Source organism: Acanthopagrus latus, chromosome 6 (genome assembly GCF_904848185.1).
Source record: "Acanthopagrus latus isolate v.2019 chromosome 6, fAcaLat1.1, whole genome shotgun sequence".
NCBI classification, from domain to species: domain Eukaryota; kingdom Metazoa; phylum Chordata; class Actinopteri; order Spariformes; family Sparidae; genus Acanthopagrus; species Acanthopagrus latus.
The window spans coordinates 25457182-25483159 of NC_051044.1; the positions used below are offsets into that span (position 1 = coordinate 25457182).

Here is a 25978-nt window from a genome sequence, read left to right on the forward strand (position 1 = left end):
CGAGTGTTTCTGAGTGTGACTTTGTTATTGATCAGTAAAGTCACACTATTCCTCATTCCTTTGTGTGACTCTGAATGTGACACCGGCCAGTGTGGCTTGTAATCCTGCGGCACAGTGACTGAATGAACCGCTATGTAAGACCCTTACTGTGGAATACAGGCAGAGGAGAGCTTGAAAGAGTGCCTGGCAAGAACAGAAATAAAAAAAATAAAAAAAAAATCAGAAATTGTTAACGTTCCATGGCAGGTATCCTTGTGCTCACACAGACTGCGAGTCTTTGTTGCCCTCCACAGAAAGAGCAGCCGTTTGAATGCTGTGAATTTTGACTGCGGAAACATCACTTGAGCGGTGGACTTCATACAGTCAGCTGCACACACACAATGATGGCATGAGGTGTGAGTGAACAGTGTCACACAACGGGAAAAACACTCGAGGGCTACACACACACAAAAAAATCTCTATGAAAGGCTATTAGTCCTCGTTGCCAATTTCATTCCAGACCAAACACCTTAATATTCATATTAAAAAGGGATGCACAGTATATCTCTCCAGCATCAACGTTACAGGATGTGTGATTTTGATGTGTTCTTTGTGTTTTTGCAGCGTTCAAGCAAAACATTAACATTGTAGCGCCTGATAAATATCGGCTGTGTCCAAAATCACTCACTCGTTCCCTGCTCCCTAGTCACTACATAGGTGGTCAGACATAGTGGAGAATATAGGGAGCTCATTGGCACAATACATGATGGTAATTACTGCTTGGCTAGTGACCATCTGTTGCACACTATTTTTTGCGATGCCTTGTGGGATACTTTGAGTCCACTATATAGGGTATAAAATTCCCACTAGACATTCGGACAGCACTACAAAATGGCGTACTCAGTAGGAGGCGTAGTGAGTGATTTCGGACACATCCACTGACAATGCTGCCACTCAGTGGTTGTAAACATGGTGACTTCCACGCACTGTCTCTAAGAAAGGAGACACATTATACTTTATCATTTTTGTCTTTTCCTTCAGTGTTTTACACAGGTTCTTGTGCACGTAAAAGGTCAAAGCCTGCACCAACAGAAGCTCCTCTCCCCCACAAAAAAACATTGCTCCTGAAACGCCTCGTCAGTGGTCCCGTTTTTAATTCCATGATATCCATGATTCCATTCCATTTGTGATATCACACCTCCATGTCAAGCATTTGCATAATTGATGCCTAGCAGCTTGTTTCGCACATACACATTGATTTAGCACAGCGGCTCTGTTGTTGTTAGCGTTGCTGGCTCAGGCGAGTGTGAGCTGGCTAACCAGAGCGGACTGGGTCTTAAAGAGACAGGAGCGTTTCAGACCGAGGGGAAACACAGTGCTGTAGCACTCCACAGTATGAGAAAACCGACATGTAAACCAAACCTTGAATAAAATTATGAAATGAGCATAAGATGTCTCCTTTAATCTACTCAAAAGTGTTGCTGTTGTTTTCAGTGCTGCTGCTGAGCCCAAAATTATTTATGCGATGGTCGGCCACATTCCCTTTAAAATGAATAAATGATGATGTCATCATCTTCAGATTTGCAGTTAGTTCATCTCAGCCGATTAAAAAAAAAAATGTTGTTGATCATAGTGTAGGTGATTTACTCGCTGTGTTTGCCTGAGAAAAAGCTACATGACAATTGTACAGTCCACCTAATTACTGTTATTAATTAGTCGACTAGCATGAAGTCACCACACGCTGTCAACACGTTTGGTTTTGTGGTTTGCATGTTTTGACTGTTAGACTCGAACCCCTGTAATGTGTAATGCGAGGTGACACTGCTCTAAATGGAGGCGGGGTGGTAAGCAAAAACATAAATAAGGAAAACGGTGCATAGAGGGTGAGAAGCCGGAAGCCTCCAGACTCTGCTGCCACACCTGAGGTGTATGTGGAATGGTGTTAGTCTTGAAGTCTTTCCAAACAAATGAGAACATTTTCAGTGTTGATCCGATTTCTTTAACTTTATTCATTTCCACACTAGAGATGCTATATCTACTACCATTTCATCACATTGCATGAGATGTCTTAGATCTCAAAGCCGCTCAACACTTAAACAGACTAATTGTGCTCTGCTGAGGTTATTGTAAGTGGTGTAGCTTTACAGTGAAGCTCGATTTGAGCGATGCACATTGTTTATTGCGGCGGTGCCCTTCAAAAGATAAGCAGGTAAAGGAGGACTGTTTTTGCAAGGCTGGTTTTAATAAAATAAGACTGGAATGGCGGAATCTTTTGTCTTTGTGTGTGTTTGCATCCTATATTTGGAGCGTGATCTCATTGTTTTTTTAGTTCAGCTTGGTTTAAGTGCACAAGCATGTTCGTGTCAGGGGAAGCACAGGAAACCATCAGGGTGCATTTTTATGAATAAAACCAAAGTCCCTTAAAACGTCTGTGCGTGTCCCTTAACCGGTGAATGTAATGGACCTGTGCACAATCAAGACATTTTTGTGGACATGTTCTCAGCCAGCCACGTATTTCCTGCCTTCTGAGTCCCTACGGGCCGTCAGACCTGTCAGCAAAGACCGGGCGTCCTGAAAATACCCCATTTAAACCTCTCAGATCATCAGCGGCTGTGGCCTCTGCCTCTGCCTCTGCCGCTCATCAAAGGATACATATATATATATATATATAGATATATATATATATATATATATATATATATATATATATATATAACGCTATAGGTTGTGTGAGAATACTTAAATAAACGTGGCAGCAGTGTGCCGTGTTGAGCTAATCACTTAACAGGTCCGCTGAGGGAGTGCGCTTGCTGGGATTCTCTGCACTCAACGCTGCTGAGCGAGAGGCGAACGAATGTGTGTGTACCTGTGCATGTGTGTTTGTGTGTGTGTGTACCTTTGCATGTGTATATGTGTGTGTGTGTGTGTGTGTGTGTGTGAGAGAGAGAGAGAGAGAGAGAGTGCACTGAGAATGACTGAAGGGTTTTGGCAGAACGAGGTCACTCTGTTCTACCAGGTGAATTTGTGTGGGGGTGGACAGGATAAGGAAATGTGTTTGTGTGCGCGTGTGTGTGTGCGTGCGTGTGTGTATACGAGCTCACTTTAATGTCTGGAAATGCGCTGCCAGAATGTGTTTTCATAGTTGTAATTTTGCATTTTTGATGACTAAAAACACGGTAAAGTAAAGTGAAAGTGAGATGGATCGTTGCTTTTGCGGGAACTCCAGCAATGTTGCTCTAATTACAGATGGAAAAAGGCATGATGTTCGATATATGGCATCAGCACAGGAAGCACATTTCCAGCAAGAGATGGATATGCTGCGGTGCCAATTTGATCACTCGTTATTATCATCTCGGTGTGACAACCTGACGGGGTGTCTGCTGTTTGTTTCTCTTCTTCCAGGAGAGTGGCAGGTGTTGTGCTGTGCTCATATTTCGGTTGCTTTTTAATCCTACGCCACCTCACGACCACCGCTGCTTATTCTATCTCCTTGACGGGACTATTTAGACATCTGCTTCTCAGCCCTGCGAGGCAAATACAGTAGCGCAGTGAAATATAACTACGCGGCTAATGTGGCCCTCTGTGGACCCGGGCAGCGGTGTGACGTGATGTGAACACTGTGCTGCTTAATGAGTGTCTCAGGAGAAGGCAGGTACATGTCTTCTGTCCCCCCAGCCAACCCAGAGCGGTGCCCTTCTCTCTCGGCTTCATTAACTCCTCTGGTAATGACGACAAAAACACACACTCGTGTAATGAGGTTAAGTTACATTTTTAGGAGTTGACACGACAATAAATGCGAAGCCGCATGTGGTGTCAACACAAGAAGTCATCATGATGAAGTTTTATTAGTTGAGAAAAACTGGACGGAACTTGTTAGAGGGTTTTTTTCAAATGAAGGGTTCTGATGATCTGTCAGCGGGATTTACAAAAAGTGTGAATTGAGGCGGAGAAGAGAAAAGAAAACAAGCCGCACTCATCCGGGGAGGTGATGTTGTGCTAGTTCATCATATTGTTAATGAGTGACTAATAAGAGCAGTTGTTTTGGTAAGTGGCCGTGCAGGCTCAGTCTCAGGAGGGCACTTTTTCACTGTTAATCCAGTATTAATGTCTCTATGATTAATCCGCTTCAAGATGTCTCGGAAAACCGTTTTTATTTGTTGCCCTACAGGGTACATTTTATTTTCTGCTCCAGACAAACAGCTTTTCATTTATCACACACCGGGCTGAAAAGACACCTGTCGCATAGCTGGCACCAGACAGAGAGAGGAAAGGAGAGCCTGGGGGAAAACTAATGCTCAACGTGCTTCGTCCTAAATATTAACCAGGCGCCTGCTGCTCCAAACCTGCTGATGGTAGCCGCTTCTCCATGGTCGGAGGGAGGATGCGTCCCAATCCTCCACGGACGACGCTGCCCTACTTGTGCCGAGGTGACCCCCATGTGTTCTACACGGCCCCAACATTCACCATTGTTATTTATGAGCTCGCGGAGGTGTCCTTTTTCAGGGAGACCGTGTGCCACCTGTTTTAGTGGTGGGTTCAAGTACAGCGCAGTGTGTTCTGCAGAGGTGAAACCGGGGGTGTTGGTACTACTCGACAGAATGGGAGACAAGTTTTTAAACTAGGCTGCGAGCTTTCAGGTTAGCTGTTCAACCCCAGCAGCGGATTATTAGACTGATTTCGACTTGAATAAATAAATACATCAAACATTTCGATTGCCACCTGTTGCTTTGTCTGTCTCTCACTTCCACGGTGTGACTCTGCATGTGTCGCCTTTAAAGGAATGGTACAACATTTTAAATATGCAGAAATAAGCGGAGAGTTTCATGAGAAAACTGACACGATGCTCATAACTGTGCATTTGTCGCTGGGGGCAACAGCCGGTTAACTCAGCTTAGCACAGAGATCTGAAGTAGGGGGGAAACATAGCGCTGGGCTCTGAAAAGGTCAAAGCCACCTCCCAGGAAGCTCCCAGAAATGTGTGCAACGCCCTCTGTTGACGACACATCCATGCTGTTCTGCCCAGAGCTGGTGGAGACGCGGGCTCGTTTGCTGGATGGCACCAATGTTCAAATACATTTGAACAGAAGTTAACCGGCTGCAGGCTCCGGCTTCATATTTACTCGACAGATGATCTCCTCACTTGACTCTCGCCAATAAAAACAGATAAGCATATTTTCCAAAGTGTTGAACAATTCCATTAGAAGACAAGACACAGAGGAAAAAGCTCATAGATAAAAAACAAACAAACAAACAAACAAAAAACATTCACACTGCTTCCAAAGATAGGTCTGCTGTGTTGACTGTAACTATTATTACCTTCGCATCTAATGTACTGTGGCAGATTACGTGTCGGACATTAGTGTCAGAGAGTCCGTACAAACATCTTAATGATTCGAGCTTTTCATTTTCTCGTAAGTGCAGACAGCATTTTCACTTCCCCCACAACATTCCTCTCTCCTAAAGTGCTCACACATACATTACTGTGCAGTGATATTTGATGCACTTCTGGCTTTGTAAAACCAGGTGGGCTTCAGCGTGCGGTGAAGAACAGAGGCCTTTGCAGGGACACCTTGAGCGATTCTTCACTGCAGATTCTTTTATCCCCGTCTTCTGAAGGAAAGGTTCCCATTTTTGGTCGAGCAGAGAATTAAGGATGAGATCAGAAGTGAAGACAACCATCTGGACTGTATTTGGTGATTAAATGTAGGCGATATAGGATGCCAATTTACGTACTAAGTGCTGTTGTGCTGAATAAGGGCCCTCGGGGGTTTATTATCTGTTCTTTAAAATTCATGACATTTGACAAGGACTATGACAAAGAGCTACATCAGTCGGCAGCTGCAGCACATCTCAGTGGGGCCAAGAGTACAGCAGGGCGGAGGCTGTTACTGAGGTTCATGCAGCTTTCAGCATACATTCTCCTTTCTCCCTCCACATTTAATGCTGCTGAATTGCATTCATCTAAGAATCTTGTGCTCGTAGTCCACGACTGTACTGGCTAAACATGTACATGTGCAGCACACACACACACACACACGCACACACGCATACACGCATGCACAACAGAGGCAGACATGGTCAGTGGAATCTGTGTGAACCTTTGCACCACTTCAAAGCACCAAGGTTGAACAGAGGACTCGCTTCCCCATAATGAAGAGGAGATAGTTAATCTAGCATTAACGTCTGGCTTCCCATGAGGAAACACCATGATTCAGGAGGTGTGAAGGGGTCTTCAGTATGCAAACTCTGTCTCTCTTACCCTCTCTCTCTCTCTCTCTGTCTCTCTCTGTCTCTGTCTCTCTCTCTCTCTCTCTCTCTCTCTCTGTCTCTCTCTGTCTCTCTCTGTCTCTCTCTCTCTCTCTCTGTCTCTCTGCCCCTCTTTTTTCTCCATGGTGATGCAGACACACCACAAAGAGCGCCTGAATGAAAGGGGCGTCAAACGGACATTGATTTCTAATAGGGAACTTTCTGGATCAGCATGGGGCTTGGCCTGAGTCACGTCTGCGCTTCGGTCAAGGACGCCATGTGTGGGAGCATCAACTGGAGCGGTCTCTCTCCGGCAGGCACCAAATGAACCGCCGCAGCAGGACACAGGGATCAGAGAGCAGTGGGAGTCTCCTTTCATCTCTTGGGGATTAGCACTCCCATAGGAGAGAAGTATACATGTGTGTATGTGCGCTGTGTAACACTCCAGGAGAAGTATCTACCTTTTAGCCACAGGCTACACACTTCCTGTTTCTGCTGCATGCTGTGAATCCCCCCAAGGCCACAAATATATGAGGCACCATAGGCAAGAGAGAGATGAAGGAGAAGACATCGTCCTTGGGCGAGTTTTCTTAAAATAAACATGAAACCCTGTTTGCGCGCTCTCTCCTCATGTACAACAGTGACGGTTATAGGCTGAGTTACCGCACTGTAGGATGATTATGTTTAAAATATTCAGCGTGTTAAAAACACTGTTCAGAGCTCCCCGTTATGTTTGAGAGGGAGCCAATTTGTATGACACAGGGAGCACAAAACCTGTGACACAAGGAAACACTGACATGTACCGGAGAGTGGGAATTCAAGTTCAGCCATCAAACATGCATGGAGGGTTCCACTGGGCTGTGTCCACTCGGGACTATTGATGCGGTAGCGCCATAGGGGAAGAGATGAGGCAAAGAGCAAAGCCATCTGGGAAACAGGATCGCGTGACAATCGGCGGGATCCTGAATCATCGCCCTCTTCGCACCAAGCAACACCTTTAGCGTTGCTGCAGCACGGAGAGGGAGAAAAAAAACAACCTCCAGCCGGTCTACACACATCTGTACACAGCCCCATACTTCCGGCCTTCATTAATGTCTGCCACGCAGCTTGACACTGATGGCCACTCTTTCACACACTGTCAGCGGAGGGTGTCTGTGTGTCTCACCTTGTGCAATCTTCCTCTTTTATTGATGTCACTACTAAGAATACGAATGACTCCTGCTGCGCTCTGTGTCCTGGATACCAAGAACAACCACTCAGCTCTAACTCTTCAAAGCTGCCTGTCTGCACATATAGAGGTACTTAGTCTCACCACGGAGACCATTCAGCGAGATTTATGTCCAATTACAACAGTCCAAATGTGAATACATCATATCATATCGCCCATTTACTGAATAAAAATTGGACAGCTTGCGTTTGGTCTTGTGAATCAGTGCTCCTCTCAGTTTTGATGTCAGTGCTGCTGTCTAATTGTGTTTTCTTACTCTATATATCACCTTCTGTAAATATGACACCGTATTCAACACCGCCTAGAGGCCCATTTGAGTTAAACAGCCAACCCACCCAACCGTGTTTTTTTTTTTTTTAAGAAACAGACCTGGCCCTGCCACAGCTGAATGCCCTGGCGCAGCCGTCCACCTGCAGTGTGCCCGCCATGGCAGCCTAAGCCCGGACGCCAGGCTCTGGGCAGTGAGCAGCGGGCAGCTCATAAATGAGTAATGGCAGTCACATTAACATTCGGTGGTAGGGCAGGCTAAGGGCAGGAAGGAGGGGGACCCAGGGAGTGCAGTGCGCTCCCTCTGTCTTATAAAACAGCAGCTGATTAATGTTTGATTCTCGCTGGCCTCATTCTTCCGCTTGCACAGCGCCGAGCTAATCTGCAGAGTGGGTGAGAGCGAGAGTGATGGAGCTGTAAGAGCGGGGTGAAGAAAAACTGTTTGTACAGGTGCTGTTTGGAAAGGTTGAGCCAGCAATATGCTGTCTCTCCTCCGGCCCTAAAATGAAAAATGTCAGTGGTGCGGAACAGTTCAATCAATTCAAAATGAATCGGGGCATTGATACGATATGGCATGAAAACCATAATGAGGGACGAGGAGAGGACAAGGGAAGGGTCATTTCAGGTGAGTCACAAATGTGGGCTGCTCTACGAGAAGAATTCAGCCTACAAATCCAACACCTACAACAGGTTATGTCCATTTTCTTTATTTCGTGTTTAGTTTTTTCACTGGTCCAACGCATATCTGGGCCTTAACGTACGGATGTTTAATAAAATACAAAACCTCAAAACAACAGCTAAATACCTGACGAACTACGCAGTCTGCACCAGCACATGCTGGCTTCTAGTTCGAGGCTGGTAAATCAAAAAGTAACTGCCCAGTGAAGTGTTGTCTCTTACAGCGTTCATGGGAAAGCAAAGAGTGAAAATGCAACTGCATTTTTCATCATCTAAAAAGGTCAAATAAGAAACTTTGTATTTCATGGCAAGACTAAGAGGCTACAGCTCTGCAGGCCATACTGAGAGGCTGTACACTACTTAAAAACTGCTTTGAGCTAAATGCCACACTGTACCACAAAAAAGTCTGTGATTTACTGGATTTCTTTATGTTTTTTTTCACAGATCTTTGCCATATTTTCCCATTACATGAAAATAAGTTGATTTACTATATAACTTGTGTGAAAGATTGTACATTTCAGGCTGCAGTATCTAAAAATTCAGCCGAAAACCTCCTTAAATTATCAGAAGAATGTGAGTAACAGTTCTGACATCATGACATCTATGGACTGTGTTATAATGACATGCATGTACTAAAATTAGCATGCTAAAAAGCTAAGGGTACTTTCATTGTTTTAAGGTGTGAAAAATATCTGTAATCAAACATTAAAAAGCCCAGACAATAAAAGCTAAATTCAAAGCTAAAAACTGTATTAACATCAAATACTGAATAAGGGGCTTACTGGGAGAAAAAAACATTGTGGAAAATCCAGGAAACCCATCACAGAAGTAGGTGAAGATGATGGTGGTTAAGTGGCTAAAATAAGTGGCTACAAAATTGCATGCTGTATGAAGCATCGCTGTGAAAACCCCTCGACAGACGGTCACATCACACGTCTTTTTTTTTTCTTTTTAATGGACTACATGAATCCCAGAGAACCCCCGGTGACAGATCTGTATCTTTTATTCGTCTCTTCATTAAATGTCAGTGGTCATATGCTGCCCCTGTGCGCATGACTCACAGGTGGATGGCGGATGTGCTGTTTTGGATGATGAGGGAGAAAATTGTAACCCAAAAGTGATTCTGACAGCTGTGTGACTAGGGAGCACAGGAAATTAGTTTGTCATAGGTGAGAAAAATACGCCTCTTCATACTTCACAGAAACTGCTTGTTTGATTCTTTTTTTTTTTTCTTTCCCTTTTTCTTTCCCGGGGAGAATACTTTGCAAAGTGTTCATCGCAGTTCACTTCCTCTGTCTCCGTAAAAATGAGCGGTTAAACTTCGCAATGCATTATTGTAGTCCTGGAGCTATTTCTGTGTCTGAGCCCTCGAGATGGAAAGAGGGACGTCTGCTGTTCTGTGGCCTCACTCTTACAGCAATCATATCATAAACTGATGCATGTTAATGAAACGTTTAATACTGATGTATAATTGACACGTATGATGAGTTCAGAAACTTTACTGTGTAAAACAGACATATAAAGTTTATGATTTTTACCATCATGTCGAAGAACTTGCTCTCTGGTTTTCAAAATGTTAACACGTGCACGTTAGCAAAATAACTGGACTGAGCTGTAATGACATCATTAGTGAATTATTCAGCCTTTTAGTGGTGTTTCTGCTTTCAAGTGCAGATGAGCAACAATTACACAACAGTGTTGTGTTGTTAATGGAAAAAAGCCCCAGCGAGACTGGAGGTGCTCTACATACCAAATTCGGAAATGGGAAAAATTGCAGCAATGAAGAAGCGAGTCGGGGAGAGTTTAAATGATATTAACGTGTCAAGTTAGCGTCGATTAAATGTGGTCACATGGAGGGAAGTGCAGTCAGAATAAATGTCAGGGAAACAGGAACTCAGCAGGTTTTGTCAGCTCGGATGTTGACATGCGCCGCGTGAAGTCAGCACCAGCGGTAATCTCATACAAGTGACAGATTAGTGCTTATAACATAAAATGTCTGGTATGCATACACACACACACACACATTGGCATAAACATGGACGCGGGACACGCACGCGCTCATTTTTACGCGCACCCTTAATGCAGTACATCCCCACAGCAGCAGAGTAATCTGCGCGCGTAAGGAACACTGAGAGGTGGCGGTGATTGACAGGCAAATCGCTCCTGCTGAAACACCCGTTTGACAGAGAAAAGCGCCGAATGCAAGAGTTAAAAGTCAGCCACAGAAATCGCCTCAGTGTACTTCACATGAAAGCAAACTTGAGTATTTCGCGCGCCTTTGAGAAGCTGAGCATCTGTGGTGGGATGTGGGGGGAAAATATCAGGCTTCTTCTTCTTTCTTTCTTTTTTTTTTTTTCCTTTTTTTTTTTCCAAATGAAGAAACCTAATGCTCTTTGTGCAAACCCGGGTGCCAATCATGAGCACGCCTCTTTGAGGGCCAGGCCTCATGCGGATGTCAGCTCCGTGCTACATTATAATTCCACCCCAGATCTTGAAGAATGACACAGTTCCAAGAGCTGCACTCGCTCCAGTGCGCAGCTCTGCCGGGGAGGGGGAAACGGGGGTAATAAAAAGCGCTCGCCTTTCTCTTCAAGAGACATTGTAATTTAACTGTTGGTAGCAGGCACTGGCAATTGGCTTTAATAATGGTCTCTGCACTCTAATTTGTGTAGGGATTTGCCCCGACCAGCAATGTCTCACAGTCCCTTAATGCTCCTGTGCGAAAACCGGCCTTGTTGCTGAGAGAAGGGGAGGATGTGCCTGAGAGGGCCGAGCGGAGGAGAGAGCGGAGAGATATAAAGGGAGGCGGTGATGGAGGGGGAGAGATACTAAAGCGTGCTTTGCCATTTCCTGTTCCTCATAATATCGAATAATATTGGTGTAATTAACCCCAGGAAATGTGGCTTCATTAGTCCCAGCCCGAGCGTTAGAATGAAGTGTGAACTAATTGGTCAAGTTTACAGCGTGGCTGAAATAACAAAGGCCTGGCACGGAGATGCAGAGATGGAGAGGACTCCAAAAGCTTAAAGGTGTTTAGTTTTTCTGAGGCTTTCACAGGTGATGTATGATGCCACGGCACAGTAAACAGGTCCGACTGTGAAGAAAAGCTTCACTGTGTACGAACTCTGTTTCCCAGTTTGTATTCCTCTGAACCTCAGCACGAAGCCCTCGACCCCGTCGGTTCCTGCAAGTTTCCTGTCCGCCCTCATCTGCATCACAAAAAGAGGCCTTTTCTCTAAGAAAACACTGATCAGGCCTTATCTTTTGGAAACATGTAATCCACTGGGGGAAAGTCGGACTTGTAGCCATTAGGCACTGTCCTCTGAGCCCTGACTCTCTGCCGTCTCAGCCTTTCTAGTGAAAGGCCGGAGCAAAGCTTGTCGCTATTCAGCTGGGAGAGCTGGTCAAAGCTGTGAGATCAAGCAGCTCCCAGCTCTTTTTTTTTTCCTTTTTTTGGTTTGCTAAGACTCGAGTTATCTCAGTAGTTTTTTGAATGTGGTGTGCGAAAATTCTCCACAGAACGAGATCTCGCGTTTTCCCTGGTCTCCTGTAGGTTTGACAGCAGTTTTTGGAGGAAAAGTTTGAAAAATTTGGGAAACGGGAAGTCTTAAATTGGGTAGAAAACAGGAGCTGCTCACTGGAGACAAGCTGCCATTTCTATGCTTGTTTGTTTCCTTCTCTGCTGCTTTCTCCCGTTCCTCGTCCTCTCGCGCAAACCATCTGCCACGCAGGTCCTGTGCGACTTTACTTCAAGAGCTCTTAGTGGCTGTCTTCATCAGCTCAAGATCTGCTGCAGAAAAACAGCTTTAATTGGTACTGAGGGGGAAGAGAAGCAGACGGGGTCGCACGCTTCACTACATTTTAGAAGGGAAAAAAAAAAAAACGCTTGCGAATGATCAGAAAGTGCATTCCGCCCAGCTTCTCCTTGGCAAAGGCAGTAAATGCTAACATCTCCACATAGGTGTTTGTAACAGTATCCCTTTTCCATTGAAACACAAGATTATTAAGAGGACTCCTCATTAAATGAACATATGTTGGAATTAACATCGATAAGCCGTGCTGTCAGGCTACATCTCCTGGTTCACTCGGAGCGACGGTGCTCAGGTGAATCGACTTGTCTGGCAAAGAATTTCTCCAGCTGTAATGTTTCACCCTGTCAATATCCCTGAGCCTTGAATTTGCCCTGCTAAGCGCGCTGCTGTGCGGCTAGAAGGATTGAAATAGCAAACGTCAGAACGCTGTTGAGCTGCGATCAGGATCTTGCGTTACATGGAATAAAGGGAAACCCTACGGAGTGCGGCCAACAGCGCAGTCCAATCCATTCCAGCGGGCAATTACGTTATTTCGCCGAGGCCAACGCGGAAAGCTTCACTACAATTAGGCTGACAGAAATGGCCTCTCTGACACATCAGAGGGAACCCTGGATGCCTCTCCCTCCCCCCCTTTTCTTCTCTTCGCACTGTCAGGGTTCCTCGCCGTTTGTGTTGTTTCAGCGGGGCTTTGAGACATTAGCTTCTGTTGTTGCTCCAGCTTTGGAGACATTTCACAGCCCATTAGCTGCTCTTTCAGCCCCAACCACTACTCAAAACCAGAAAAAGAGAGGCCGGGGTGGGGCGGGGTCGGGGAGAGGTGCAGACAGAGCGAGGGAGTTTGTACGCACAGTATGGACGAGCAACGCACCCGACACGAGGAAACTGAATCTGCAGTTCAGAGCCGTGGTTCGACGTTTATAGAGAAATCTGATTTCTTTTTTCTTCATGTGATGGAAAGATTGATGCTACTTTCACGATGTGAACTACACCGGGCGGTTAGCTTAGCATAGCATAAGGACTGGAAGCAGGGGAAAACAGCTGCCCTGGCTCTATAGTTATGAAATCCATCTCGAGCACTTCTGAAACTCACTGATAAACACATTTTAAACTTACATTCAACTGAAGTGTAAAAACTGAAGTTGGTAACGGGAGGTTTCAGTTCCGCCGGAGGTCCTGACTGTTTCTCTGCGGCACAGTGACTTCCTTGACTTTTTTCTTTGCACCAATTAAACTACGAGGACACAATATGTTAATAAGAGCACGTAGCTTTCAGGACAGCAATCTAGGATTATCCATTAATCTGACGATTGTTTGCACGATTCAAGAGGCTCTGTGGAACTTCTGTGTTATGCTTGAAGCCGGTCGTCAGTTTGTATTAGCAAACTCTGGTTCTACACTACAATTTTTAACAACTACTGTCGCCTTCTGTTAGCGGAGCAGGGAGCAGTCACATCTTTTGGACTTTTGCAAGTAATACTTCACAAAGCAACCCACAGGCAAGCAGCATGAAACAACTTCAGCAAATCGTCTGTAAGCTTCTGTAGGCAACTGAGAGAGATGAGGAAGGTCTCATTTTTCATGTCTAAAAAAGTGATTAATACATCTATGTTGCTACAAATGTTTATTTAGTGCCCCTTCAATCAATTAATCGTTTGGTCGACATGTGGGAAAAAAAAAGTGACGCCTTCAAATTGCTGCCGTTGTCCATCGAACACTCTGTAAAAGACTCTTCATTTACTGTCACAGCTGACACAGGAAAGCAGCAGATCGTCACATTCGAAGCAGCTGGAAGCGATAAATCTTCGACTTGCTTTCGTCAACTTTATTCATGTGGCCAAATAATCTCAAATCACGCTGCTTTGGAAGTACTGCTTTAATGTACTTTTGCATGTGTATTTCTGAATTTAAATGACTGAGATGAGCTGGAGCTACAGTGCAGCCTTGTTAATTTGACCACGAGGAGACGTTCATATGCTCCACCAGATGCTCAGCGGTACTGTCTCTAATACAATCCGCACGCGACCGGTCGGAACTGCGAGCCAGTGGTCAGAGGATTGCAGCTTACTCAGCAGTGCCTGCGCAATCTGGTTTACACGTGGCCGTGGCAGTTCAGCCAAGACAGAGCTGAGGTGGTTTCCAGTGTGGTTGATGGGGCTGAACAATTTGCACGGCTGGCAGAAAAACCATAATCAATCCGCAGACTATAGATAAGGGCTCTAAAAACCAGCCGAGCGCAGCATTTTCTCTTATCACAATTACACCTTGCCCTCCTGCCTCAGGTACAGCCAATTAAGCTCGGAGAGGAGGATGCACCGGCAGCCACTCCACATCGAGGAGGCCTATCAGACGTCTCCAAACACACAGCCCATCACTGCAGAGGGGGCAGAGAGGAGCTTGTTAAGAAGAGCTGAGGAACGTCCTGTTGTTCATTACTGGTATATGTTTACTGTATGTTTATCTTCGTCCACAAAAAAAAACAAAAAAAAACAACATTTACACGTATGAAAGCAGGAACTGAATGACGTGTTCTCCGGTGAGCGACGTCGGCCTGCTGGACGGCTGCCCGCTGGCACAAAGGGACCAAGGGCGCGCAGACCTTGCCCTAACACTTCCTCCCCTCACTCTCTCATCTGCTTTTTAATGCATCCGTTACTTCACTCTCCTTTTTCCGCCTTTCATTGTGGAACATCATTCACATTATGTGACTACTCAGCAGTGCAGAAAGGGAAAGGAGGTGCGGGAGAGGGGAGTACTCATGCATGTGTTTTAATGTGAGAGCGGGAGGGCGTTAAGAGAGGAAGAGATGAGGTCACAATCAAGGATAACACTCAGGGTGAATACGAATCTTCACCCGTCGTGGCTCCTTGTTCCCTGCTCTTTGTTCAAGCCTAACTGGATGGGAAGGAAAAAAAAAGAAAAAGTGCCACACTACTGTTGCTAGCCCGGCGATGAAAAATTGATCACACAAGCTTCTCTGTGCCGTGTGTCGCCACCTCCTCCACCGGCGGATGAGGGTTAACCAGGCACACAAAAATAAACCTCAAGTGCTTGATCTCAACCCGCAACTTTACTCTTTTCCTCCCTCTCGCTACTTTGAGGTTTTCAAAGACCAGACACACAGCGTGTGGTGTTTTGTCTACACCGTGTGATGCCACCACACCAATTTAGCTCGACAATTTGTCCCCCGAAGCATCATCCTTCTCGGCGCGGAGGACGGATTCAGCAATATCCGTTTTCTGTCTCGGCGCCACGGTGAGACCCTGCTGATGACATGTGCAGCGGGAACATCTATAAGCACACAAATCTGTAAAGGGAGAGCGGCTGACGCAGGTGCTCTCCTGCTGCTTACAGGGCAGACACACATGCAGGATAAATCGAAGACACAAACAAAAACCAGTGCCGCAGATGGGCTCTCTTTCAACCTGTTTGACGGAGTGATTAAAGTGCTCCTCCGCGCGCAGGAAGCCATTAATAACAGCACGGCGGAGGGGAGTCAAATTCAAAATAAAATGAAAACAGAGGCAGCCTCAGTGGGAGAATCCATCTACTCTCTATTTAGACTACATGGAGACGGGTTCCACTATAGCTGGGGAAAAGACACTCCTTATTGGCTCCTTATTGAATTCTATTGGAGTCAAAAGGGGGTAAATTGACTAAGTAGGTCGAGGCAAAAAGCGTGCAGGGAAAATATGCTGAATTCCAGCTCTGATTGGCCACATGGGTCCGCCGATGCTGCTGTCATAATTGCCTCCACTTGATGTTTTTCTGCTCGTTTCAACATTTGCTGTGACACGCGACGTGATGCAGAGGCAAAATAGCTTCCCGGTGATGCAAATGATGTTTGTGGCTCGGCACCCCCCTCCGCTCCCCTCCCCCCTCCCCACTGAGACAAACATCTGAGAATGGTTCCTTCCACACATCAACACAAACAGCCAATCCTGCCGTTGCTGGCAGAGTCCACGCACAGATGGCTGTAAATCAAGGGAGTGTTCGGCTGCGGTACTTACCACGCTCGCTGGACAGGGCGGTATCTGTCACAGAGGGAGAGAGGAAGGGAAGGGGGAGGGAGGAGAGAGGAGAGGGGATGATTAGAACATAATGGGCTTCAGTAAAAGTGGCATCGCAATACTAAAGTCACCGTTAAACAAGAGAACAAAACAGATCAATTTCTGAGGATTAATGGAAAGTCACAGGCAATAGCCGGACAGTGACACACACAGAACGGAGGGCTACTATTGGAGAAAATTTGCTGTCACAACTGCGTAGTCGCTCACATTTGTCTCTGTCTATTATCCGGGCAGCACCATTTAACCAGAATACAGTTTGTTTTCTCTCTTATACTTCTTGTCATTGCCTCAAGCGCTGGGATTCATCATTATCTTCAAACACTTGTTGTGATGTCTATATTGCTCTTGCGCTCGCTCAACGAAACGCGGGAGAATTGCAGGATATTGCATATGCACATTGCACACACTTATGCGCACCGTCGTGGGTGGCATTTATTCAGACCTGGGCGACGCGGCTGGGTGACAGAGAGAAGGAGAGGCAGCCGTGGAAGCTCCTGACGTCTCCTGCCCTTCTCGTGTCCTCCAGCGGAGTCGATCAGTGAGATTTGATCAGAGGCAATCTCCATGGCTCAGTTTTGCATTTATTGCTTACATTTTTTAATCCAGAGAGCCTTAAAGCTGACTGAAACTCAGAAAAGTACCAACTTTGTTCAGATAGATTTAATTTTAAAACTTTAGGTTTCAGTATGTTCCTGCTTTAGCAGGAAATCAGCATCCCACTTATGTTAATGTTGCATATGAGTCACTTGAATTCACTTTCTCATAAAAGTCTAAGAGCCAGTTCTTTGCCAAATGAGTGGTTTAGTAGATGGTAAAGTCAGTCGAGCACTAAGACTAAAACATCTCAACAAGTGTTGTACAGAGTGTAGGGCTGGGTGGTATATAGATATCATATCATTACCCAGATATGAGACCACATATCATCTTAGATTTTGGATATCATTATATTGTGATAGGCGTAAGAGTTGACTTTTCCTAGTTTTAAGGCTGTATTATAGTAGACTGATCAGACTGTTCTATTTTTTCTAACACTTGCCTTTACCAGCTAATATCTGATTTTGTCATCTGGTGCTAATGTCTTTATGAAGTGCTTTTGGAGGAGCTATTGAAATAGTGATATATACTGTGTGTCGTGACAGCCTAAAAATATTGCAATATTATTCTAAGCCCTACTGCCCAGCATTAAAAGTGCAATATGTGATAATTGGTGTCCTGTCTAATTGATTCTCAATACAAAAAGGGGGAAGCATATTTCCAGATTAAGCGCTAACTGCAGCTAACTGTTCTTATCGTTAGCACGTTAGGTGCACAGCTAGCAGTACAGAACGGGAGCTTGGTGCACCAGAGGAGTGTTGGTGTTCACATCGCTACACAGGAGATATCACATCATCATAATGTCAGTAATTTCTTCACAGTCGGCGGATATCTGAATGCTTAAACTAAACTGCACCTTTAATGATCCACTGACAGTTCATTTAACGCAAAGTCCAACACTGCTTTATCCTCAAATACCTGCAAAACCAGTGGAACTCTCATCAGCCTCAGGTGTACTTCGTGTTTGGTGCTAATCAGGGAATGTAGTAGCGTTGTCATCGTGAGGATTAGCATGCTGATGTCAGAATTTAGCTCAAAGCGCTAGCGTGCCAACATGACAAGTACAGCTGCAGCATGGCTGTAAACTCCTGTTTTTCCTTTTACTCAAAGCACAGTGAGAGGATCCGCTGGAGACACTGATGTGGTACCAGCATATGGGTGAAAGGTCTCATATCAGACTAGTTATCACCCCTTGAAAGCTGTCGTGAATACTTTCTCACATTTGGCAGCCTGGATTTAAAGTAAATCTGACACAACACCAACATGCCAAAAGTCACACTGACATTTATTTTAGGCATAAGCCTTGAAATGCTGCCTGTGCTTAACATAATTTTCCTCTTCTCGTCTGCCTTAGTTAGATGTGCTACTTTTTCAGTGCCCCTACTTTTCGGTTTTCTGCTTGAAATACTGTTATTTCACAGTGGTTGTACTGTGCTTGCCTTGAAGTTAACAGACATTAAAAGAAAAATATTTATTTTGTATTTCAAGGTCACCATTTACCAAATTATTAATAGTTATCTGTTGTGGGGAGATTGAGTAATGCTACTAGCGAATAAGAGCCCGGGGTAAGAGCTTAGAAGTGAAAGAGCCTATAAGCTTGTTGTACGGTTGCATTTACTGGAGGCTGATCTGGACTGGAGTGTCTGATAAATTATTACAATTTAAATACGGAATGCACAAACCGTTTTCGTCTTTGTCGATTTAGTTGCACAGATTTTTTTTCGAATGTTTATTTATTTTCTTGATTTCCTATGTAGCTGCGGTGCGAAACTGTATGATCGATGAAAGGCTCCTGACCTCCTTCGGCTGTGCTTGTTATGATCCAAACGCATAAATGAGTTCTCCTACTCATGTCTCGCCGTAAATCCATTCAAGTTCATCTAAAAATCCCGGCAACTTTTTGACTTGTTTACAAAAAGCAGACACATCACTATCTAAATAAGAGTTTTGCCTGTAGACAGCCCGACTGTCTCCACTCCTCTCCGTGTGTAAAGGCTCTCCACTCTATCCCAACAGAACTGCGCTCCGCACATGTTCAATTATTCATCTCCCTCTGTCAAGAAATTCAGCCTTGCTAGCACTTGCCAGTATCCCCCACAAATTGGCAGGCTGGCTCCTATTTGGCATATGGTGCAGAGCAGTGCTGCTTCTCCCTCTCTCTTCAGTTGGCCTGCTAGCACTCCCGAGGAGCACGGCAACACACACCGGAGTGCACACTCACAAAAGACACATGCACGATCGCAAAATACACACACACTCACACACACACACACACACACACACACACACAGTGATGATGCAATTTGTCTGTCAGTTTTGTTTGTGAGATCCCTCTCCATACACACACACGCACATACACACATTGAGTTGCTGGGCACTCGTCCACAAACTCTTTGCAACAGGTTTCAAGGTTTTCAACAATGGCACTGTACATGCTGCAACAGCCAAGTCAGCCACAGCCCACAAACCACAACACCGGAATACTCAAAAGTGCCCGATTAGGTGTTGAGGAAATATTTTTCTGCGTATTTGAACAGCCAGTCAGCTCATTAAGTACTCCATTAGTGGCCCTGAACTCCTACACGGGTGTTTTTTTCGTGTGCTCTGGTTCACTGGACCTCGTCTTTGTTGTGAAGCTGTCAGGCGGAGCTAAGCTCGCATTCAAAAATCTGTGAGAACAAAAACAGTTAACAGGCCTGAGTTGTTATACTTATGTGTGATTTTTTGCTCTCTACTTCCTGTATTTGTGTTTTTCTGACATTTTATTGTGTGTGTTTTTCCCTTCACTTGTTAGTCTCTGTTAGTCACGTGTGTCTCCTGTGGTCCTGTGCATGTTCCCTGTGTCTTCTGTATGCCCACTTTATTCTCTGTGGTCTCCTGTTTGTTGTTGTTGATTTCGATTTTCTCTTGGACTTTCTTTTGCCTGCCTTTTGTTGTTTGTATCTTGGATCAGCTCATCACTGAAGCTTACTTTGTGGTCGTTTAATTGCCTGCCTCTGTATGTCTTGCAGTTTGGTCTTTTTTTTTTTTTTTTTTGCTAAAAAGCACACTCGTGTGTAAAAAAAATCTCAGTGGTATTCTCTGTGACCTGCATATCATGTACAATCTATTCAGCGTCATGATTAAGAATGTACACAATACGGTACGCAAAACAGGACACGGACTTTGTAGCAGTGTCCAGCTCATCATGAAGAGTGATGGTGATGGACAAACAACAGCCGACAGACCCTGTTCACGACAGAGATTTTGAGATCTCAAGCACAGGTGTGACCAATTATGTTAACAAAGGCTCCATTCGATTAAGTTTCCCAGTAAGCCATGCCAGTGAGTGAGCACGCACCAGGCCAGAGCCTGGGAGCTAGATCATCTTAATAGCATGCAACCGTCATCAATGTTATTAATTCCACCAGTGCTTTTTTTTTCCTCCTCCGCTGTGAAAAGGGTCTATTATTATCTAGAGTGCTGACTAATTGCTCCATTGTATCAGTTGGGATGCCGGAAGGTCGAAACTATTTGACAGACTTAACATCGAGATTTCACGAGTTCCTGTTCTCCTTCCTGATGGTATTTCATTTTCCCAGTTTGTCTTCAAGAGATTTTTCGAGTGCCCTTTTTGTCACACGCGACGGCAGCGTTGGCGGTACCAACAACAAAACAGAACATTTATTAAGTGCTGGACTGCAAGAATGCTTTACAACCGACTGTGAAATAATCCTTAATCTCGACAGCGCGTACTTGGGGTCGTTTTCAAAAGTCTGAAATGTGCTTTTTATCATCTGTTGATAGCTTGCTAGTGCGTTCCCTGGAGGCAGAAAGAAGAGAGCCAGCAAGGCTTGCATATAGTTGTTCCACCATCCTGTGATGTGCAGTGAGAATACATTAAGTGACAAAGTGATCTGCTGCAGCTGGCCAAACTGATATACAAAACATATCCAGCACGGCATGGTACATTGTATTGTAGATAATTTAGACATGCCTTGACAGTTTTTATAAATTCTTTAAATAGGGCACTGATGAAGACATTTTATTAATCTTTTATTCTATCAAAGTTGCTCTTATATTCAAAGGTGCAATATGTTAGAAATGGCCTACACTATGTCAAATTCATACATAAAATGAAAGCAAATAAGGGGCAGCATATCATTAGACTAACCACTAATTGCTGCTAACTGTAGCTACTGTTAGCTAGTTAGCTCAGTTAGCCGTGCATATAGTGGGTGCTAACGAAGTCCAAACTCGCATTTCATCCAGGCCACAAGGGCCCTCAAGAGGTCTTGACTCTGCAGGCTTCCAGGGACAATCCACAGTTCATTGCCATGCTGACGTGACATCATAGAACGTGTATGATGTGTAAAACAATTACTGTATTATTCCATTTCCTGAATCTTGGCGGTTAGAAAATAGTAATAAGTACAAGACTAAAGAGGAAATCAAAATGCATTTTATTTATGGGGTTGCCGGTCAGAGGATTTTTTTTATTTGCGTCACTGCACGTATGACTGAAGCCCAGGAGGGCTCGGCCTGCATGTCCAGAGGAGATGGAGATTTTCAGCACAGGGGCTTTTGTGCCAGGCTGGACTTGAGCTGGTTAGCATGCTAACTACAGTTGATATCTCTGCAGGTGTCTCAACATTGTAACTGTCATCAAGCTCTGCTGATCATTTTAGCTATGTTTTAATGTTTTCTAAAATTCGTACATAATGCCCCTTTAAAGAATGATAAATCAACGGCTACGTAACGATCTTGTGCTGCTTGTGTTACTTTTGCTGTGGAATAAAACAAAATTTTAAACTTCTTGGATCATGCAATTTCTTCTCTTTCAAATATGTCCAACACTGTTTTTTTTTTTTTACCTGTTTCTTTACAAAGCTGTGAAGAGAATCACACAGTGCGATGGGTGATGCACATACCCACGCTTTACAAACTCCCCCAAAGGTTGCACTCACTCTTTTCCTTCATCAGGGACATGAAGAAAATAGTTTTGAGCTCCCCCGAAGCACCAAATTACACCTGCCATTGTCTGTTTGATAACCTTTTCTGGGCGCACCAGAGAAGCTCGCAGCCACCCACAGTCTTTCATATTAACGCGAATGGTAAATGTGTCTGGTATTTCAGCATTCAAATGGTCTCAATTCAAGTACTTATGGATCCAAATAAAACGGTGAAAAAAAAAAACAAAAAAAACCCCGCTTCATTGGCGTTCTTTTTATGCTCTCACAGACTTCAAAAAAAGAAGCTGAGTCTAAAAAGCACGCGCCACCACATGCCGAAGAAGCAGCTCAAATGTTCGCAGTCGCACAAACACGCTTGCCACCTGCCATGTGAGCGAGTGCGGATTGATGCAGGCTCGTCTGTTTGCATGCAGATGCGTCCTTATGCCAAATCTTCTTGTTGCCCTTGTGATGACTAATAACCGGAGTGCATTTTCAGCTAATAAATAATACATTTAAGACTCTAATCAAATTGAACAAATGAGTATGTCTAGAAAACTATTAATCAGAGAGCAAACGTGTATTTACAAATATAACACTGGCACAAACAATCAATTATTCATAAAGTGAATGCTGGGTAAGTGGGCTTCTTCCCGGGTGAGATGCTGCCATAATTGGAGTGGGACTACAGGAGTGCCGGCTGGTGTGTATGGGTGTGTGTGTGTGTGTGTGTGTGTGTGTGTGTGTGTACGTGTGTGTGTGTTTATCTGTGGGTCTCTGTGTGCCTATGTGTGTCTGCGAGCTGACACACACAAACACACACAAGCACACACACAGCCACACACACATAGACACTTCTCCCCATGCGCCAAACTTCCCCCAAACACGACAAGAGCAGGCAGAGTCGGCTCATTACCGCCTAATGAGTTGTCTGATTAGTGCCGAATATAAAAGCCTTATTGTCAAGCGCTGTATGTTTATTTTGATTAATTATTGTACTAAAGTGACTGGATGGAAGCACAATGACATGGAGCATTAACGTTGTGCAGTAACAGGGCCCTTGCGGAGGGACGGATTGTATATGGAACCCTCAGTGTGACACATTAACCTTGGCCACTGGCTGAAGAGGTTCAATATTGGACTAACAGACATGCGTGTTTAAATTGTGTTCCCGGCTCCATACATACAATTAAACCTTGAGCTCCATATGGTCAGATTAGTGCTGCCTAATCCACAGTCCTGGAGAAACTAATGCCCAGTGATGACTGTTGCTCTGCTGCCAAGAGGCCACAGACATCAGCCCCTTTAAGTGAATACAGTGGTACGTATTATCAGCATAGTGGGCTCTTTCACAGTGACATATTATTGTGTACTATAACAGCAGCCGACCTCCAGTGTTCATGAATAAACATGCAGGTAGTATGTTGTAGCCTGAGGGCGGCTGTGGATCAGGAGGTAGAGCGTGATGTTCACCGGTGGTTCAACTGAACGTCTGACTCAACCGCATTTTTACTCGCGTTTTTATCCCAAGAGTCATCCGGAAACACTTGATGCGAGCAGGAAATTTGTGTTGTGTTGGTGGAAGACAAAAATAGAAAATGAGCCTTGAATAAAGACGGTTACGTTAATTTTGGCTGCTTGGTGTTTGCTTGTATTTGCTCGTAGAAAACAAAGTCAGATTCCCCCACATGAAATTCACCTCTGCAATGCCCTTCAAATATGTTATCATGACACTTCTTGTGGTAAACTCAACTGTGTACATACACACATCAACAGAGAAATCCTCATTAGATTTTTGGGCATCTCATCTGTGGGAATGTGGATCTATGATCAAGTTGTAGGGAAGGGGAAGGCTGTCAAGCTGGTGGCTGCGTTCCGAGACTGCATTTCCACTTTCGTAAATGTGACAAAGACCTAATATAGATGTGTTAATTGTGAGAAAAGAAAATATTGTTTTGAAGGTGTGAGCTGCCGAAGCACCGGATGCATACACACACACACTTCTTGAGTTCAAACTGGCATCACGGATTAGCGTGCTTGGTGTCTGGATTCAAACAGGAGAGATGATTTTGTGTTAGGCTGCTTTGGCGACTACATGTCATCCACAGTATCTACAATTACAATATTAGCCAGCTGCACCTGAGCGTGTGGAGGGTGTTGATGACACCGGTCGGCACATTGAGGGATACAGTGTACGGCTCTCTCTCTCTCGACTGTCCTCACTGACTGGGGAATCTTCAGCAACAGTAAGCGCGGCCAGGTTCGACTGCACTCTCGTGGGTATTTTTAGCAGAATTATTCACTTTGATCAGTCAGTTAAACGTGTTTCCAGTTCAAAAGACACGCCTAATTAGTGAAGTTCAGCATGGTTGACATGCTTTGAAGCACACTTTGCTGTTAACACGAGGGCTGTAACTACTTAGACTACTGTTGCATGAATAAACATGCGCGCAGCTGAAAGTAGAGGGCCTTCCAGTGTACAGTATCTTCTCCAGTGCACGTCTCCGAACATGCAAATCTTTATTGAGCGGAAGACCAAATGCAGGGGGAAAGAAAAAAAAAAGTTTGAATAACAAAATGTGATTAATTGAAGAAAATTTGATCCCTTGCCGGCGAGAAAGACTCATTTTCTTTCCCATAATCTGCCTCTCTCTCTCTCTCTCTCTCTCTCTCTCTCTCTCTCTCTGCAGCCCTCCTGTCCGTGAGCAGAATGCTGTTGGGAGCGTCACAGGAGGGACTGTATTGCCTGGCCTGTTGCGCTTTGCACACTTTAAATCAGAGGTAATGGGCCACTTCAGGAGACTGCTGTTACACACACCCAACTGCCAATACACTGTAATCACTAAAGGCCCCTTTTCTTCGGAGATAAGCATTGCCTACGTGCCCCGCACTCAAAACCACAAGGCTTGCACCGGGGGATGTATCGACGACAACTTAGTGAGCAGAACTTTGTGATTTAATGTGCTTTGACACCGCCGCCTTAGTCACAGACAAGGCAGCGGGTGTGGGTGAGATTTCATCCTGTTCGCGCAGGAAAAACATGCAGCAGACGTTCACACGTCACGTGTCTGCTCGCAATTCACATTTCCGGACAGCTCTTTGTGGTGTCACCTACAAGGAAAAGCTCCAAACACACTGAGAGGCTAATTAAGTTACCTTGAGAATAATAATTCATAACAATGCTGATGAAAGATAAAACGTGACAAAACAGCATTATAATGACTTAATCTACTGCTGCAGAGATGCTAAAAATCTTGTTCTCTAGATGCAAGTGGACGTGTTTGTCTGGTACAGATGTCACATAATCGTGATTTTTATAGTTTTTTATGCAAAAAAATCATCTCTCCCACTGATCATGAATAATATTGCAACCATGGATCTGTCCAAATGATACATGATTTTGGATTTTTTTTTGTTACCACATCATGTAAATATACTTGAGACTACACTTGGACTTGTCTTGAGACATGATGACTCGAATGACTTGTGATGGGGTGGGAATTTCTATTTAATTGAGAAGAAATTAAAGATGCAATGCATAAGAATTGGCCACCTGTCGAAGCAGAGTCACTCCAAACAAACAGGGGGCAGCATCACCAGAGTAACTGCTGAGCTGTCCGAACTGTGTTACTTCACATTCTGTTGATAATTTCAGTAATTTTCTTAATGTTTTACTTGACACTTAAATAGATAGCATATATAATTTGTGTCAGATATTCTGTGAGTGCAATTTGTAAATTGTGATTTTGTTGTTCTGTTCTGTATGTGCAACATCCATCACATGTCTGTCCATCCTGTGAGAGGGATCCCTCCTCTGTGGCTCCTCCTGAGGTCTCTTTCTTCTCTTTTTCCCTCCAATAAAAAGGTTTTGTTTCTAAATAAGGCAAGTTCTTCCTCACTCGAATCAAGGGTCCAAGGACAGAGGGTGTCGTTCACTGCACAAATTGTAAAGCCCACTGAGGCGATGTTATTTTGGGCTATGTAAGTCAAACTAATTTGATTTGACTCTAGAAACTCGGACCAAGGTCACATATTTGACACCAGGGTTCAACAACTGTGAGTTTGACACATGAGGATTACCCACTATCGTCAGCGTTGGGCCTGTTTTTTTTAAAAAAGCACTCTTTGTTCTGCAGTTTCAAGAATTGTCAATAGTGTTCAGAGAAACAAAAGGCA

At 44.5% G+C, this 25978-nt stretch overlaps 1 protein-coding gene across 2 annotated transcripts in view; it reads right to left on the reverse strand.

Annotated features, from left to right (window-relative positions):
- Nucleotides 1–25978, reverse strand: part of cdh4 (cadherin 4, type 1, R-cadherin (retinal)) — a 215368-nt gene that overhangs the window by 111509 nt on the left and 77881 nt on the right. For both annotated transcript variants that reach the window (XM_037102150.1, XM_037102151.1), the window contains exon 3: nucleotides 16218–16241. In XM_037102150.1, the coding sequence (XP_036958045.1) occupies nucleotides 16218–16241 (24 nt within the window). The remainder of the gene's footprint in view (nucleotides 1–16217; nucleotides 16242–25978) is intronic.